This window comes from Phalaenopsis equestris, unplaced genomic scaffold (assembly GCF_001263595.1).
Source record: "Phalaenopsis equestris unplaced genomic scaffold, ASM126359v1 Scaffold000054, whole genome shotgun sequence".
In the NCBI taxonomy this organism is placed as follows: Eukaryota; Viridiplantae; Streptophyta; class Magnoliopsida; order Asparagales; family Orchidaceae; genus Phalaenopsis; species Phalaenopsis equestris.
Genome location: NW_018164496.1, coordinates 580,313 through 600,198, shown reverse-complemented (window position 1 = coordinate 600,198; position 19,886 = coordinate 580,313). Strand labels below are relative to the sequence as shown.

At 33.5% G+C, this 19,886-nt stretch overlaps 2 protein-coding genes across 2 annotated transcripts in view; both read right to left on the bottom strand.

Moving 5' to 3' along the window:
• Positions 1-1,390, bottom strand: part of LOC110019301 (putative receptor-like protein kinase At1g80870) — a 3,045-nt gene extending 1,655 nt beyond the window's left edge. Inside the window, 3 exon segments of the mRNA XM_020716923.1 lie at positions 2-264; positions 267-313; positions 1,383-1,390. Coding sequence (XP_020572582.1) covers positions 2-264; positions 267-313; positions 1,383-1,390 — 318 coding nt within the window.
• A 337-nt stretch (positions 1,391-1,727) lies between these two features.
• On the bottom strand, positions 1,728-18,611 carry LOC110019366 (leucine aminopeptidase 2, chloroplastic-like). The gene is made up of 10 exons (XM_020717008.1): positions 18,385-18,611; positions 11,244-11,658; positions 10,734-10,928; positions 10,122-10,347; positions 9,316-9,442; positions 9,102-9,197; positions 5,244-5,321; positions 4,577-4,637; positions 3,677-3,864; positions 1,728-1,964 (listed from the first exon to the last, which is right to left on the bottom strand). Exons 1-10 carry the CDS (start codon positions 18,451-18,453, stop codon positions 1,836-1,838), a joined length of 1,584 nt encoding a protein of 527 aa, XP_020572667.1. The 5' UTR covers positions 18,454-18,611; the 3' UTR covers positions 1,728-1,835.
• Positions 18,612-19,886: the final 1,275 nt, after the last annotated feature.

Here is a 19,886-nt window from a genome sequence, read left to right as displayed (position 1 = left end):
GGCGGAAAACGGCGGCGGTTGCGCCGCGGCCGAGGGAGCGCGAGGGGTCAAAATGGAGGGTGGCGGAGCTGAGGGAGCTGAACGAGAAGCGGAGGAGGGTGGGCGAAGAGGAAGGAGAAGAGAATAAAGGGAGTGTTGCAGAGCGGCTGCGGCGGGAACGGCGGGAGATGTGGAAGAAGAGGAAGAGGACGAGGATGAGGAGAAGGAGAGCGGACGGGACGGCAGCGGCGGCTGAGAGGAGGAGGAGAATGGTATGACGGTGTTTGCCGCCTCCGCCGGCGGCGGGGGCGGCGGGGGAAAATTAACTTTCTTACTTATAGTTTATTTAAAAGTAAACCTTATAGTTGATAAATGGAGACCTTTAAATCTCTAGCATGGAGGTTTATTTGTGATAAAAATGAAAAACATATAATGTATTACCTTAATCAGAGTACAATATTCATTAATTATATCAATTAATAGAAACACAATAACTACCATTAGTTATATATAGATCCCTCGGAAGATGCCGAGACATTAAATGATTCCATGATTGGGTTTAAGCTGTAATAAATGCAAAAAAAAAAAAAAAAAAAAAAAAAGGTAAAAAAAAAAAAAAAAAAAAATTTAAAGCAAAAGAGCCCCTTGGTTTATTTAGTATGGAGGAAAAGAGGTGGTGCGAAGCATTGCATTAAATTTCTACTTATGATTGGATTTTTGTTAGGGACATTTTACGTACATTCCACTCAATTCTATGTATTTATATACATCGAAAACCTCTAACTTTATATATCTAAAACCTTATTCTATTCAATTCATTATTTTCAGCTTATGTTATAATATTTAAAACATTTTAATAGCATAAATAATATTCCATGAGTGATATATATATTTATTTATTTTGGTGATTGAATGTGATTAGTTAGAGAGGTAGAAGTTTTTGAAATTAAAGAAATATGAAAGTCAATAAAAGTGCATGGATCAAAGGAAAAGAGGAAAAAAGTATGAAGATTACAGGACAGGGGTGGATCCCAATAAAGACAGTGCTTGTCTGCCTTTTTTATTTTTTTTAATAAATTAATTTTATATATATATATATATATGTTAAAATTTGACATGATATTTATAGATTGAATTCTCAAGTTTAATTTCTTAATCTATGATAAAAAATTACATAAAGAAAATTTATAAAATATTGAAGGCAATATTGAATTTGGAAAATATTTACTTTCAAATACTTTTGTGTTAGTAAATTTATAATTTTCATATGTTATAACAATAAATATTCAGAATAATTTTGAAAATATTTATGACATATTGCGTCTTCTGAATAACATTTTTTTTTTTGTGTTTTGCACAGACGGGTCAGAGAGTGTTCCACCCTCGTGTGTCTAATTAAGAACCGCTTCATTACCGGCAAATTGGCTATTCCACCCTCATGTGATTCGAACTCGTGACCTGAGAGGACTTACAACCTTCAAAGAGGCTTGCGACACTACTCCTTGGTATAGCATCTAATATCACATATCATAATTTAAAACATGGGCATTTACATACATAGCACAAATTTAATATATTTGCACATCTAACATACCTAAACAGCTAAAGTTCTATACATTCATCATTAATAATTTATTAAAAAGTAAAATATATATTTATTATGACACTAATTTCAAACTTTAGGCATTGGAATGTCAACATATAAGAATTTTGTGCTACACATGTAAATTTTCATTAAAAAAAAATCATAATATAAAATGCATTAAAACACCAAACAAATTAAAATGTAAGAACAACATTATTTTGGTTCATAAGAACAATAAAAATTTAAATTTTACAAAAAATTTCAGTTAGTTCTAAGAAGAGTTCTTCAGTATCCACTCTACTAAAGTGGAGACTCCAAAGCCTGTCGATGTGCGCTTCTTCTCATTCCAAACAGGACCAGCCATGTCTATATGCAACCACTGCACTTTCTCATCCACAAACTGCAGATTATAACAATATCCATTTACTATCTAATCTGTAAAATATATATTTGAAAGGTTTACCATTCAATTCCAGCGTATTTACATATTTAACACTAAAACATCACTTTTTACACACAAGGACTGCAATAAAAGGTGTATTTCATTTTTTACACGTCGAAATAATGATTTTTTTTTATTTGATATGAAAGATTTGAGTGATATAAATATAAAAAAATTTAATTCGAGTTGATAGTTCGATTCGGACTTAATTCAAATATGTGCGGCCTGAATTCAACCCATCTAACCCATTATTGAGGAAAATAAATATATTATTGATACATTCAAAATAATTACATATTTACAAGATACCGTCTTAATTCAGATTTCAAAGCTATATCACATCTCAAGTCTGATTCCGAAAGATAGAACTGATTATGAACAATTTTAGTAAAATTTTGTTTTGATTCTGCGAATCATGTAATTTTTTTTGAAACAAGACAACCCAATTGACCCAAATATGATCATTTTAACCCAATTAACTAATCATCCTAACACAAATCTAAATAGTAATTAGTTCAATTTCTAGATAATTGAATCAACACAAAAACAATAATCGAGTTTAATTTAGACCCGAACCTGACTTAGTTAATAATCAGGTCGACTCTAACTCAATTCTGCAGTCGGGTTTGGGTTGGGTCATTTATTGAACCTACTAGAATTTGCATGTATTCATATTATGTATTATATTACTTGCATTTGAAAACCCTAACCTTGAACCTTCTTAAATCACAATCTATCTACCACTACTCTATCAATTTGATGGCCCCCTTGCTCTCAAACCATCAATAATAAAGCAACACCACAAACACCAAACAAAAAAAGAAATTGTCAATCTCACTACGAGTTAAGCTTATTGCTCACGATCACAACTATATAAATTGGGTTTATGAATCCTCATTTTTCAATCACGCCTATTAAACGCAGATTAAGCCGTTAAATTTGTTCTTTACAAATTATTTTTAAAAAATTTACATTCATGTTATTATAGACACTCTTTTTTCATAATCCCTTGACATGAATTTTATCGACGAATTTTATCAACTTGTTTAATAGAAGCATTTTATACCATTTATTATGTGTTCAAATCACTTAAATCTATTTTCATTAATCTTATTTTCAATAAAGGACTCATCGAACTACCTCTCAATCTATCATTCCTAATTTTGCAAACATCCAACTTAATATTCTCCTCTATGACATGCTCAACTTAACTATCAATGACATCTAGCAAATTATAGTTTAATTAAATTTGTCTTAAATCTCCATAATATTTGTTAATTGCATAAGACCTTTAGCATTTAACAATAATCTTAAAATTGCACCATATCAGCCCATAGATTCTAATGAACTCCTCATTCTCTTAGTGCCTAGATCATATTACTTGAAATTGGTTATAGAGAGCTCCACCAACACCCAAAACATTAGCTTTTCCAAATCATCTCTCTCAACACATTTCTAATTATCCCTTAAAAAACTCTCCATTATTGAAATTAAAATCTATTCTAAAGTTGGAACTTCTTTGAAGTTAGATATTTTACACCAAAATCTAACTGATTTAGTTAATAACTCAGTTCTAATGAAGCTCCATTAATGACTAGTTCAAGGGAGCTTCATTAGCCCTTATTCTGCACCCAAAAATGAAGTTTATGGCATGCATAATAAATACACACCTGCTTTAAAAATAGTGCTGCAGTTATGGCACCACCCGCACGACCTCCAGTATTCAGCATATCGGCCACACTTGATTTCATCGACTCCCAATAGCTGTCTTCCAAGGGCATTCGCCAAAGTTTCTCTCCCGCAACCTCGGAAGCCGAAACAATCTCCTCTGCGAGTTTGTCACTCGGTGTGAAGAATCCTGTGGAAGGGTAAATTAATTTGTTATTGCTATGAAATTAAAGCAATGTGCGGTGAAAGAATGAAAGAAAAAAGAGAAAAGTGTCAAAATGCCTCATGAATCTTTGTAGAGGACTATTTTAGTCTCACGGCCCATAAAAGTGTCAATATAGTCCCCTGACTCTTTTAATTAGCATTTTAGAAAAGATTTACATGAAAAATCCTAAAAAGAAGAAGCCAAGAGCAGAGGAGAAAAACTTAACTATACTCAAGAACATAATTTGAAGTAAGCCAATTACTTCAAATTATAATTGTAAAGCAAAACAAATAGAACAAAAGGTGAGTGAAATTTGCCGCAAATAAAATTCTTATCTAAAAAATGTAAATGTGTATAAATAATCCATTGCAGAGAGTAACCTGATCAAGACATGCCAAAAAGTACTATGTTTGTATTGTCCTCACTATTACAAATGCATGTGTTGTGTATATTAATATAAAATTACAAGGAGCATTAGCATATTGTATACCACCATTTATACCACCAAAATATTTCATATCATGTTAAATATACCACCATTTTAACTCTTAAGAAGTGAAATACTCTTTTTCATGCATAGATAGAATCATTTGTATCTTAAAATTGAAGTTTAGATGTTGGAAATGTAAATACATAGGAAATGAGTGGATGTATGTAAATCTTCCTATAATTACATTACAATAAGAAAGCAGCTCACCTGCAATACTAGGGCCAAGAGCAACTACACAAGCACCGGTTAGTGTTGCTAGGTCAACAACCTGCAATATACCAATGATTATTCCAAATTTGCAAATAAGTTTGTTGATTATCCAAAAGAAAAGTATTCATAATTTATATCCACATCATTGAATGCTCAATCAATGGCACTATAAGTACTGCCATAATGAAAACTTTTGCAGCTTAATTCCACTAAAACAAAACAATATTACAAAAGATCATGACTTAATAAAAGAAATTTAACAATATTCATACCACCCAATTCCTATGGTTTTATGTATCTAACACCTAAAGTTTAATTCTTACATTTATAACTCACAAATCGTTCATATCACATAAAAAATACCACCATTTTAGCTCTTTTTTCATGCATAGGTAAAGTTGCATGTATGTAAAAATTGAAGTTTAGGTGTTAGATAAGTAAATGCATAGGAATTGAGTGGTATGCGAGTAAAATCTTCCAAAAAAATCTTTATTAACTAACAAAAACTTTTCTCCAGGTTTCAAATCAAATGATGCCATCAAAGAAATTTATGAGTTATCAGCTATAAGCCAACAATTAGATATTATATAAAAGCAAATAGCCTTACACAGAACTTCACAATTTCAGAAGTTGGACAACTTTTTAGTGGCTATGAGAAATGTACCTTTTCAATGCCCTGGTTACATGCATAAACCAAAGCATCTGCAAGAGTGAGCCTGCCTTCAGCATCAGTATTATTGACCTGAAAATGATAAAAAAGTTTAAATATAAAAGTAAAATCAAAAGATCGATTCAAGATAAATATTTTGAGATAACCAGTTGGATAATCATAGTAACACTATGTTCGCATGAAAAAATGCATAATCTGACTTGATCTATTTGGTTATCACTAAAGAGTAAAGACTCATAGAATTATGATTTGAATCAGACCAACTTACTCTCATCCATCAAGGGGCTGTCAGCCTACTGTAGCAACCTTGACGGTAACAACCTGAACTCTCATCCATCAAGATATTCTTCGCTTTTGCCTAATGGCCTCACAGTTTTGTCATATTGGTATAACTTCCTAGGAGGATACCGATATTAAGAATACTCTCCTACGAGCATGCTTAACTTTGAAGTTTCTAATAAAATTCCAACCGTGACACTTGATGTTTAAGAGTTCAGCTTTGATTCAACTTAAGGGTTACACAATATCCCTCACTTAAGTAATTGACGTCATCGTCAATTTTCTTGACCCAGAATTTTCCATCATATAGATTTTCTTATCTTCAAACTGGTGTAATGCGCTAATGCAATTTGTAACAGCCTAAATTCTCATCCATTAGATATTGTCAGGTTTGGCATAATGGCTTCACGATTTTGTCTTATTGGCGTAACTTCCTAGGAAACCACCCATCTTGAGAAAGCTCATGTACGAACATGTTTAATTTTGATTTTTTTTTATGAAATTTCAACCACTACACCAAAACACACCTCGATGCATAAGAGTTCAGCTCAATTTTTTTTCCACTTGAGAGGTTTCACAATCTCCGCACTTAAGTAATCGATGTCCTCATTAGTTTTCTTAAACCAGAACCATACACGAGACATATATTCCTATCTTTAGACTGGCGTAGTGCTTTGATACTATTTGTAATTGCTCGAACTCTGATCCATTGAGATATCATCCGCTTTGGCCTAATGGCCTCATAGTTTTGTCCTATTGGTGTAACTTCCCAAGAGATCATACATATTGAGAATACTCTCATACGAGCATGCTTAACTTTGAAGCTTCTGATGAAATTCAACTGCTAACACCACAAGGCGCCGCAATATTTAATTGTTCAACTTTTATTCTACTTGAGGGGTTTCACATTGACTTTCATTTATTTTTCATTGTTCTTCAAAGCTAATGCAAAGAAAACCATTTATTGCTTCCTTATTTGTTCCTAGTCTAAGTTTTAGAAAGAGAGCGAGGAGATGGAGGCTTGGATGAAAGATTTGGTTGGTATAAATGTAAGAAACTAAAGTTGCTATCAGAAATATAAATACATAAGAATTGGGTGATAGGTATGTAAATGTCTCTATTTTACATGTTTGTGTGGCAAGGATTTTTGTATTTCTTTTTAGTTTTGTTAGTCATTGCCATATTCATAAGTGTTTGGATGTTTGGCCATCCAAGTGTAAATTATAATTAAATCCACAATAAAATGATGGCACATTCAATTATGTCGTACAATAAAAAAAGAGTCTCACACAGCACAATAAAAGTCTATCTCGAGTTACCTCAACCGAACCTTAGGTCAATGAAACTTATGATAAAGAATTAATCAAATGTAAAGAAGAATGAATTTGTGATCTATTAATCAAAGAAATGTTGGCTGTTTCATCATTCTTAAGATAGCTATAATATAAAAGTGATGGTCTTGATGTAAATAAATGAATTATACACAATTCACTAAATTCATCATGAGTGTGCAATAACTCATAGCTTAAATTGTGGAATTTGAAGGGTTGCAGGTGAAATCCCACCTTGCTGATTTATGTCTTATTTGTTATATCTCTAGTTAATCTATCTTCTCATAAAAACCACTGTTTGTATAAGCTTAGTAAAATTATGATAGTATGTGGGGATTTAATGAAATTTTTAAAAGTTAGAATTCCTCTAATTCTATGTATTATAAATACTAGGTTTGTTTATATGATCTTATAGGTTGTGGTGAATAATTATTATTACATGTACTAGTCAATTTTTGCAAAAAGCTAAGCATAATGTGATGAGCAAGAATTCTTTCTTATTTCATTGTGAGAAGCACTAAGTGAAGCAGAGTTTTTACTAATTGAATTGCTTGTGCTTATATATCATATACACACACATTATGTGAATATGTGAATACAATAATCATTTAATTGACCAAACATCAACCACGTTAAATGACAACTTTCAATAGATACAATAATATATTCAATCAGAATAATTTTGAATAATCCAAAAGTCAAAAAAGAATCAAAGTCATACAAAAATGAAGTGATGAAATAATAGTTAAAAAATAAAGAATATATTTGTGAAATTAAAAGACCAACTAGAGACCAAGAGGCAGTAAAGCATTAAGATTGTTGTAATCTAATAGGTTAAAACAACATTAACCTCTTAAGGTTGTAGCTTCCAATGACCATTACAAGGGATTATTTGTTGAGAACTGTTAAGAGTTTATTGCTTTCTCCTATGATAAGTAGCATAATATTGTAAGCTTAAGGGCATGATATCAAATTTTAACTCCAATGAAATTCATTTAGGTTTTGATAAACGATCCAAACACCTTGATATAGATTTAAAGAAGGATCATATCCTTTTCCCTTTAAATTTCAATCATTAGCAATTTAGCATCAAGATTCAGAAAATGCTTCCAACTAATAAATTGCATAATACAAAACATAATCGGGGGGCAATTACATACAGATCGCCCGAAAATTGGTATTTACAAATCAACAATCCTTTTTCATCCAATTTTCAAATTCTCACTCAAATATCAAAATTCACGGCAAAACCCCAACCCTTATTTTTTCATTTTTAACAAATTCTCAATAATTTGATCGTGACACGCTTAAATACGTTGGTTTAGTGGTTCAAAAAAATCACCCGAGTGGTTAATTTGTGAATATAAATCTTTCGAGTGGTCTGTATGTAATTATCCCAAAATAATAATAATAATTTCAATCATATTGAAATAATTTTAGGAATTTATTGTTGTATATTGGAAGAGACTTACTAGTTCATATAATCACTAACTATCCAAAAAAACTATTTTGATTATCTTTTATCATTTTTTGTCAAACTTCTCTACATAAATGTGTAAGAAAAAATTTTAACAAAAAATATTTTCTTATATCTTCAATGTAAAATCATCATTTCAAAAATACAACTATAAATTCATACAACTAAAATGAAATTTATATTTTTTTTTCCACATCATTTACTATTGCCCATTTGATCAGTATGGTAGATATACTTTAAAAGCAACAAATACGTTAAAATACTTAGAATATTTCCTTTCAATGGTTGACTACATTTAATTTAAATATGCTTGAAATGTATGATATATGCAATGCTTATTTTTCTCTATTAAAATCTATACATGGGTTCTAATGTTAAGCATTTCAACCATCTCAATGAATTTGAACTCTTTGCTTGATTAAGATCTAGATTCAATGGTGCCTCATGAACATTGAAATATTTATGCAAACCAAATAATTCCAATGGTAAGGTTACACCAAAGTGCAATGCATGCAAATATGAAAGTTTAGGTGTGATATCCGTAAATAAATAAAAATTATGTGCTAAGAATGTAAATTACAACCCATCACTTTTCAATAACTCATTAACTATGGAGAAATGTATATAAGAAAGAAAATTAAATCAAATAATTCTTCTTATTTCAAATCTATACATCATTGACTCTGCTATATGTTCTGAGAGGTCAAGCAACATAGTTCATGCTTAAACGATCAACATTCATTTAAATCAAATAATAAAATTTACCTCTATTGTTTTCCCGTTAGAAGCTGTAACAATATCACCTGGTCTCATGCCAGCGCCACTAATCATATTTTCGCAGGCAGCAACAATGAAATGAACCTGGAATAAAAGCATTACTAGACCGAGTTAGATGTTATTTTTTGTCAAAATGACATAATAAAATACGAGTAAATATATGCATGCAAGGTTTTGCGAACAAATACATGGAAAATTTTACCTCCACTCCTGGGGGTTTAATTTGACCGATGGCTTTTGCTGCGCCAAAGGTTGCAGCAGATCCACCCATATCAAACTTCATGAGTTCTATGGAAGATCCTGGCCCAGCCTTGATGTTATAGCCTCCGCTGGTACAAGAATGAAATGCATATTTATGTCATTTTTATTTTAAACTGAATTGATTCAGGAAACACCTTGAAGTGCAGATGATGAAAGGAAAAGATTAAAAGGAATATTCACATTGATACCACTGAACTCATATGTAATTACATATCTAACAACTAAACTTTGCTTTTTTATATTTATATCACTCAAATCTTTCATTTCACGTAGAAAAATATCACAATTCTAACTTTTAAAGAGTGAAATATACCGTTTCACGCTTAGTTAAGGTGGTATCTATGTAAAAATTGAAGTTTAGGTGTTAGATACATAGGAATTGAGTGGTATGCATGTAAATCTTCCAATAAAAACATGCAAGAATAAGCTATCAAAGTTAGTGAAAAGATATCATATTTATAGTTAGAATGGAAAAAATATGGCAATGAAATAGAATCCAACTGCTCAACCATGCAAACAAACATGTTTTGAAGGCTAATAAATACAAGATACAAAGGGATGATAACTGGAGACAGGGCAGAATGTTCTGGAAAATATCTAAGCTTTCCCAATATATGCCGTAGTGAAAGAGCCACTGCTTCTTTCATCTAGCTGTCTTATCCAAACTTACACAGTTTAATGAATTAAATTATCTAAATCTTAAGATTCTCTCGACTAATCTATGGATTAAAAAAAATGTGTACTTACCTATCAAATGTTAATCCCTTGCCAACTATTGCTAACTTGGTCTTCACATTGCCATCTGGCGGTGTGTAGCGTAGATGAATAAAATAAGGAGGATTTGATGATGCTGCAGCAACCGCCAAGTACGAGCCCATCTTCAACTCTTTACACTGTTCCGCATCAAATATATTTGCAGTAAAAACATCATTGTATGATGAGGCAATTTTTGAAGCTTCTTCTGCAAGTGCGCCTGATAAAATCCGATAAAATTTCTTTTACTCATCCATTTATAATGATTGGAGAAGGGTTAAGCTAGAGAAATGTGAACCAATTTCTAAGAGCACAATTGTTCTAAACATAATGACAATAAGAAAAGTGTAAATATAGTCTCTGACTCTTTGCAGGGAGTTATTTTAGTCCCAAAGTCAAAGTGTCAATTTAGCTCTCAAGTGTTCTTTAATATAGGCTAAAATAATCTCCACGAAAAACTATTTCAGTCCCAAGTTTAAGAATTTGAAGACTAATTTGACACTTTTGTAGTTCTGGGAATAAAATTGTCTCATGTAAACAGCTTGAGGACTATTTTGACATTTTAATGAAAACAAAATAAAAAAGATGAATCTTGATTCCATTTACCAGGAGTAAGTACATTTGCTGGAGCATTAACAAGCTCTTTCCCAAAAATTAGTCCAGAGCAAATATTGCTAGCATACTTGAGCTTTAAATCTACTTCAGGTTCAGAACCCAAACCGACAATATCCACAGATTTAAGCACAGCTTTTTTTGATTCAGACTTGAATCTGTTGTCTTCATACACACCCAAAATAGTTCCTGCAAAAACCCCAGAGAAGTATCAAACTAATAACTCCCTTCACATAAATTGCCAGATAATAGTTACAAACATAAAAACTATAAGTGCTAAACTTTACATGGGGTCATTTTAGTCTAGGGGTACATAAAAGTGCCAAATTCGGCCCTGTACTCTTTAAATTGAAACTGAATAGCCTTTCGTGGAAACTATTTCAACACATATTAAAAGATTTTGGGAGCTAAGTTGGCATTTTTATAGACTCTGGGACGAACATGACTGTGCAAAGAGTCGGGAATTATTTTGACACTTTTCTCTAAAAATACTAAGAAATAAACCTGAAGCAATTGCTGAAGCAGCATGCAGTCTAAAATCTTCTGAAGGTTTAGATGCCAGTACAATAACGGCATTTGATGCTTGGCCAGTCTTTGCAGCTGCTGCAACAGCCTCACCAACTGCTTTATAGGAAGCTGTTGCTGATGAAGGGGGATATGGTCCAAGTCCAACCAGACTCAACCTCTTAAAACCAAAGCCATGTAATCTGAGAACAGTTGACTGCCCAGGCTTTCCCTTGAAATCCTCTTCTGTTGACATCTCTGACAGAAGACCACCAAGTTTGTCATCTAACCCTTTTAAAATAGGATTTTCAAATTTGGAGTCTGAATTCTTGGACATATCTTGTTCGGAGACAACAACTGCAAGCACATCTCCTTTCCATTCAGCGATATCAATGTCCTTTGCTGAAAATGTGATCTGCAAACAAATGCACATGAAAATAGAGAGAAGTGTCAAAATAGTATCCTGACTCTTTGCGGGAGGTCATTTTAGTCTCAGAGACTATAAAGTGTCAATTTAGTCTCAAACTCTTTTAATATAGGCTGAACGCATAGGTCTATTTCAGCCCCAATTTTAAAAGTCTTGGAACTAATTTGCACTTTATAGACTATAGGACTAAAATGGCTCCATGTAAATAGTTAAGGGAATATTTTGACTCTTTAATCCATTAAAAAAGAACATATCTTTGTTGGAAATGATTTAGTCATTGTGCAAGTTGCTAGAAAATAATCAGTAATATATAGTTATCCTAAAATCTTCATAGAGCGAGAAAAAGTATGAATAAACCCATAAAACTCAGGGAGCAAATCCACAAAACCTAACATCATTGCATATGTTACAATATTAATGCTACAACTTGCTCAGTTAAGGTTCCTACACAATTTTAGTGGATGTTATGCTGAAAACTATTAGTCAGTAGTGCTGAAAACTATTAGTCAGTAGTGCTGAAAAAAATCAAATATTGCCGTAGAGCAACAAGTTTAAAGAATTAAATCTGCGATACAGAAATGAGGATATAAATGGGTTATAAATTTCAGATTAAGTTGAGTAAATAAAATGAATAAATAATTAGTACACTGTCTTATACAAATATTAAGGAGACTTAAGAAAATATATTTAATTTAACTACAAATGAAAAAAGAGGAACAATTATGTTGAAGAAATAGTTGTAAGAGCATAACAAATCATACAAATTGACAACATGTCCCTTCATGTGTTTTTTTTTGTTTGTAACTCTTATAATCTAAAGAGGCAACATGACAAAAAAAAAGGACATGGAAGCAATTTTCAAGCACCTACCTATCAAATTATGCGTTTGGGGCATTTACATACATGTCACACAATTCTTATATAGTTACATATCTAAACAGCTAAACTTTCATATTTGCATAAATAATACTCAAATTCCCGACATCACATCAGAAACATCACTATCACTAACCTTTTTAAATTGAAGTACACTTTTCACGCATAAGTTTTTAATTCTGAGGTGTTATAAATGTAAAAATTAGACTTTTGGCGTTTGATACGTAAATGCATAAGAATTCTATGGTATGTGTCAATCAAGAAAGGCGGAAATTCGGCTACTAAATTAAGAGTTTTCTATAATTAGAAGCTTCCTTATTTAAATTATTTCTAAAGTCTTCATTCTGATTTATTTCCCTCTGAATATTTAGATTAGGAATATCTACTATTAAGTTACCTAAAATAGATTATGCACTTTATTTTGTGCCTAAAATAGATTGTAAGATTATTATTTAATTAGATTGTAACAAAGGGAAAATGCATCGAAGATTATTATTTAATGGAATGAAAGCAAAGGGAAAATGCATCGGGCCTATTCAGGATTAAGTCTATTTTTCTTAAAACTTTGACATGGTATCAGAGCCAAATTTTTGCCCTAACCACCGGTAGTCGTTGGAGGACCATCAAGACTCCCTTCCCGCCAGCCTTTTTGCGGGAAGGGAAGAACTATTTCTTCACCTTTGATTCGTCTTCTACAGCTTCATCCCGGGCTGCTTCGTCCTCCTTCGTTCGCTTCGGCTGCGTCCACCTTCGATCTTCGAACCGTGATTAATTTTTCAGCTAACAATAAAGCCCCCGCGTATGCCCTCTAAGCTTTGTCCATCGTCTCTTCAAGAGCCTTTCTATAAAGATTTTGCGGTTGTTTGTTGTCTCTCACAAAATCGAAGCAGAGGATCGCCCCGACATCTTCTGCGATACGATCGATGGCTGATAGAAACAAGCACATAAGAAAATCCAGGACATTCTATTTTTCTTGTTATTTGTGTTTCTTATGTATTCATTTGATCAATAGAAGAGTTTTGGAGTGAATTGTGATTGGCAACGCAGATCCAGGGAGGATGTGGAGCGTAAGGCCGAATCCGACGAACAAGGACGCATAGCCATTCGAGGAGGTGGATCCGACGGGGAGATATGGATGATATGGGGATATTCTAAGTACTGGCGCAACAAAGAAAGTCTACACGCAAAGAGATGAAACTTATTATGAAGTGCAAAATCCATTCATTGTGGAATATAAGGATCTTGGGTTGAAAATAATTGCTATGTTTGTATTATTATTCGACCGATTCGGATCTTCTTCACCAGGCATCGTTGCTTCTGTGGCATCTTTGAATGGTTCTTACGCTTCGACTCATCCGCTTCGGCTTCAACTTCGACACTCCTTCCTAGATAGATGGTTTCGACTTCTACAAACCATAAATCTTAGGCTTCGACATTCACGGCTTCGACACTCTCAAGCTTCGACACTCTTTGGCTTCGACACTTACGACTTGAAGATTTTTTATCCTAGCGGTGTTATCAACTTTTTGTTGGCAAATTGATGTTTCATGATCAATCAACATCAATTTGAGGGGGATGCCAATCAGGAATAACGGAAATTAGACAGCTAAATTAGAAGTTTTCTATATATAGAAGCTTCCTTATTTAAATTATTTCTAATTTTTTATTCTGATTTATTTCTCTTTTAGTTGAATATTTAAATTATGAATATGTATTTTAAGTTACATAAAATAGATTATGCACTTTATTTTGTACTTAAAATAGATTGAAAGATTATTATTTAATGGAATGGAATGAAAGCAAAGGGAAAAGACAGCAAGCCTATTCAGGTTTCAGTCTATTTTTCTCAAAACTTTGACAATATGCATGTAAATCTTCCTAAGAGTTTTTATCCCATCAACGCCATCAATCTGATCATCTCTACCTTCTTTGAAGTGAAATATATCATTTCATGCATAGATTTATGACATCACCGTGTTATAAGCCTAAATATAAAACTTTAACTTTTTGATATGTAAATACATAAGAATTGTATGGCATGTATCTAAATTTCCCAATAATCAAATAATTAAATGAGTGCACATACAAGAATGAAAAGGAATCATCAGATTGTAATGTAACAAAAGAATAAAAAAAAACTTGGAATAACACAATGAAAAGACAAAAAAATCCATCTAATAGGTGAAGAGCTCCATTGAGAGATATCATTTATGCCCCCTGACTCACAGTATAGTGAATATTGGAGAATAATGCCAATTTCTTTTTTGGGGCATTTACACACACATCCTAATTCCTCTGTATTTACATATCTAAAACCTAAACTTTATTCTGTACACACATAAAAAAACATCATGATGCAAATATAGAAGGAAATATGGAGGCAGATATCAACGCAAATGCAAATCCGAAAGGATGATAATTTAAGTCCATAATCCGTGCAATCACAAAGAAAATTTGGAAAGTTCGTGTTTTTGGAAGTTAATTATTTAGATTTTGTATTTTATTATGTTAAGTTTATTGTTTTCGTAATTTGAATTCCTAGTTATTGCTTTCCCAATTTGATGGGAAAATAATATTTAATTTCCTAGTTATTGCTTTCCCAGTTTGATAGGAAAATAATATTTATTGCTTTCTTTCCTAGTTGACATGGGAAGACACTAATGTAATTTGCTATTTAATGGGGTGATTAAAAAAAAGGAGGTAGCTCTTTTTTGATTGCCAATACAGTTTTATTTCAATTATCGTTGGTGATCTTTCAACACCGTAGAGTGATTCTACATTAGCCATATTGAGGTCAATAAGATATTGAACTTGTGGGAACGACACCAATTTGGTATCACAGAGGGTTTTCCTGCTTCAAGAACGTAAAATATTTTATATCGGTGACCCGTAGTGGTAACTCTTACAATATGTCCAATAACCAAAACCAAAATAATGATCTAGCCCAACTACAAACACAGATCACCCAACTGACATCCGTTCTAGAACAGATCCTTCATAGATTGGATACCATGGAGGAGCGTCAAACCCGAGATGATTTTATACCGCATAATAGGAGGATGTGTGATCCTCCTTTGGAAGCTGAAGTAGATGATAATGAAGAGGAAGAAGAGTCCAAGGGAGTTGGTGATCGTGAAGCTCGCTCTGGATGAAATGATCGTGAAATTCACAGGCGACGAGGAGGGTGTGGCTTCGACCATCACCCTCGTGATGAACTAACCAAGAGCATGAAGGTCGATATTCCAGACTTTCTTGGAAAATTGGACCCCAATGCTTTTGAGGATCGGTTGACTGCTATTGAAGATTATTTTGATTGGTTCTAAGTTTCTGAAGATAGAAAGGTGCGTTATGTCTGTATGAAATTAAAAAGACATGCACGAGCTCGGTGGAGTAGCGTAGAAGAACAACTACGTCATACTCAATGAGCGTCAGTGTCCAATTGGGAAGAAATGAAGGAACGACTAAAGGAGAAATATTTACCTATTGACTAGGAGCAAATGATGTTTGAAGAGATGTTGCAACTAAGGCAAGAAATATTGACTGTCGACCAATACACAAACCGTTTCCATGAATTGGCTGTCCGCAGCAAGGTGGTGGAAAACGAACAACAAACTCTAGCTCGATTTTGCACGGGGTTACGTAATGAGTTGCGAAAAGAGATGCTAACAACACGAATCCTAAATGTTGATGAAGCTTATCAACTGGCTTTGCACATTGAAAAACAATTGGGATTCTCCAACAGAAGACATGTCATTTACGGATCCCACACAAGAACGAGCATCAACACAGCAATACCAGAAACCATCTCTACCCACTGACCAAGATAGACACGCCATGGTGGGTGACTAAAGTGGAAAGTCCAAACTTTTGGGCGACGAGCCACAATGCTATAAGTGCAAGGGATTTGGACATTTTGTTGTAGTACGTCCCACAAGAGAAAAAAAATTGGCCTTTGTGTGTGAAAAATAACTTCGATTAATAGACACTGTGGATGGAGAAGAAGATACAAAATACGAAGCAAGCGACGGCGAGGATGTAGAGCACTTGGGAGCAACTGTTTTACCCAGTTGTGTGATTCACCGAGTTTTGACGGATACTAAGAAAAAGATCCAAGGTGCTGATCTTGATTGGAGGCGCACCAACATTTTCCATATATGAATGAAACATGGTGGTCGGGCGCTAAATGTAATAATTGACAACGGGAGTGGAATAAACGTGATTTCCAGTTATGCAGTTGAACGCTTGGGTTTGAAGACTGCAAAACACCCCACCCCTTATCGAGTAAGTTGGGTTAATGAAGTTAAACCCATTTTAGTTACGCATTATTGCTTAGTGAAGTTCACAATGGGAAAAAGTTATTCGGATGAGGCCTGGTGTGATGTGGTTCCCATGACCGTTTGTCATTTGCTATTGGGTCGACCTTGGCTCTATGACAGAAAGGTGGTGTATGACGGGTATGCCAATTCTTACTCCTTTAAATTTAATGGTTGTTTTAGACCCTTTTGTTTTAGACCCTTTGCAGATCTCTAAATTTGAAGCACAACATAAACAAGAAAAAGTAGAAACGTTCTAGTGCTAACCATTCTGCAATTCACTCAAGCTAAACAGGATGACGGTATTCTCCCCAACAACTTAACCAAGATCCTAGAGAAGTTCCAAAACATTAGAGTCAAAGAGATGCCAAGACAACTACCACCAACGCAAGAGGTACAACCAGTGCCAGCAACCACAGACATACCGGCTCAACAAGACACAATTAGTCATGTCCCTAAAAATATAGGCCCAAGGGATGAAATTGCATCCATACTCGATCACCGGTTTGTTACTATTCGGCGTGGAGGATATTTCAAGTCTTAGTTCACTGGAAGAATCATTCAAATTTAGACTCTGTCTAGTTGCAAGCATCAGAACTCCAACGTTTAAACACACATACTTTTGCTACGTACCTTCAATAAACTTTTCGGAGTCACCGACAATTGATGCAAATCTGGAAGGAAATATGGGGGCAGATATCAACACAAAGGCAATTTTGGAAGGGTGATAATTTAATTCCATAATCCGTGGAATCATAAGAAGTTTTGGAAAGTTTGTGTTTTTGGAAGTTAATTATTTAGATTATGTATTTTATTATTTTAAGTTTATTTCTTTCTTAATTTGAATTCCTAGTTATTACTTTCTCAATTTGATGGGAAAATAATATTTAATTTCCTAGTTATTGCTTTCCCAGTTTGATAGGAAAATAATATTTATTGCTTTCTTTCATAGTTATTACTTTCCCAGTTGAGATGGGAAGACATTAATGTAATTTGCTATTTAATGAGGTAATGCAAAAAAAGGAAGTAGTTTTTCTTTGATTATCAATTCAATTTTCTTTCAATTATCATTGGTGAGTCTTCCAACACCGTAGAGTGATTCTACATTAGCCATCTCCTGAGGTCAATGAGCTATTGAACTTCAGAGAACGACACCACACCAACTTGTCATGAATATGTATGGTTGCATGCAAGTAAAAACTGAATTTTAGCTGTTAGATATGTAAATACATAGGAATACACACATGCAAATCTTCTTTCTTCTCTTTTTATTTCTACTTGCTTGCTTCAGTAAGAGGGGAACTAAAAGCCTTGAATCTAATTTCTTCATAAGGGGGATCAAACACAATTTCTTTTTGCAAAAGTACCAAATGGTCATTGCTTCATCAGAATCTAATCCCAGGAGGCCGAAAAACTCAGAGTCATTGCAATCTAATGACTTGAGTAGTGAATCAGAGCTAACACAGAATAATAATTCGAAGCAAAAGTAGTGAGATTTAAAAAAATGGAGTATGAGAAAGAATACCGGAGGGAAATCGACGACGGAGGGCTCGGTGAGGCCTAGGGTGGCGTGGGTTGTGAGAGCCCGCGCCATGTAGTGCCGTGAAGGGAAGCGACGGGAGAAGGAAAGAAGAGGGCGTTTGAGCTTCCGAGCAAAGAAGAGAGTAGATTCGATGGGAGGGTAGCAACAGAGACGTGACGCAAGGAATGCGGCAGCCACGGCAGCGGCTGGCACTAGCAAAAGTGAGGCCTTTTAGCACCGCAAGTTAGGTATGAAAAGTTATTTTACATGAGTTGCAATTAAAAAAAAAATTAATATTTTTCTATCTTGCATATAAACTTTCATAATTAAATATTATATAAAAATAATACTTATTATTATTTTTTAATAGTCAAATTCATACATAAGTTAAGTATTATGTGTATACATATGGAAGCTAATGTATGAGATAGATAAATCCATAAGAATTTAGTGTTATGTATGCAATTTTCCTAAAAAAAATCTTGATGAATGTCTGAGCTTCAATTTTGTTTGAATAAGAAATTTATTATTGCATTTCTAGTATTTTTCTTTCTTTCTTTGAAGTATAGTTAACTTCTTATTATATCAAGTAAAATTTTAGTTATATATTGTTGAATCCTAATTTATTCTTTGTAAACATGCCCCGAGAGTTAGAACTGGAGAGAGAGCGAAAGAGAAAGAGAGAGTAGAATAAGTCCAGAATTCATTGTAGAGAAAACTGGGAGAGCTCCCTTTATTTGTAATTTTGTCTCTTATTTAAGAGACATATTTTGTACAATTATAAAAAATATTAAATTATTATGGAAACTACTCTTAATATCATTGGCATTCTAATTAATGGTATGAATTTCATATCATATTTGCATTACAGTTTGAATTACAATAGTAGTATTATGATCATTGGCATTAGTATCCGATAGCTAGTATTTGGCAGTTGGTATTCACAATAAATAGTTGGCCCACTTGCTTGAATTTGATCGACTGAGGTGACCGACCGAGTGGCGACCGCGTCTTGTCTTAGTCGACCAAGGTGCCCATCGAATGCTGATCTTGTTCAACATGATAAAAGTGGGTTAGTCGATTAGCCGCAGTCTAAGTTTCTCGCTTGTACTCCAGTCAGTCGAGACTACAAATGTGGTCTATCTTTTGGATCTCTAGTTAAAGTGTGTCGGTTGGTTTTTAATCACGCGGTTAGTTGTAAGATGGTGTGACGTCTCGATTGTCCAGGCCGTTAGATTGCTTTGAGATCCATGCTGACAGTTTTAGAGCGTACGTGTTTTGAGTGTGTTGTATGCATACATACATACATATGCATTTCAAGTGTTTTTATGTGAACTATGGTTATCCTTTTTACAATATCAAGTAAAATTTTAGTTATAAATACCTTTTATAATGTAAGAATGGATCACAATTTAAAAGAGAAGGCGATGCTTAAACATTGGTAGGCTTATAAAAACATTCTCCATTAAAATCTTATCAATTTGATTTAGAAAAAAAGTATATTT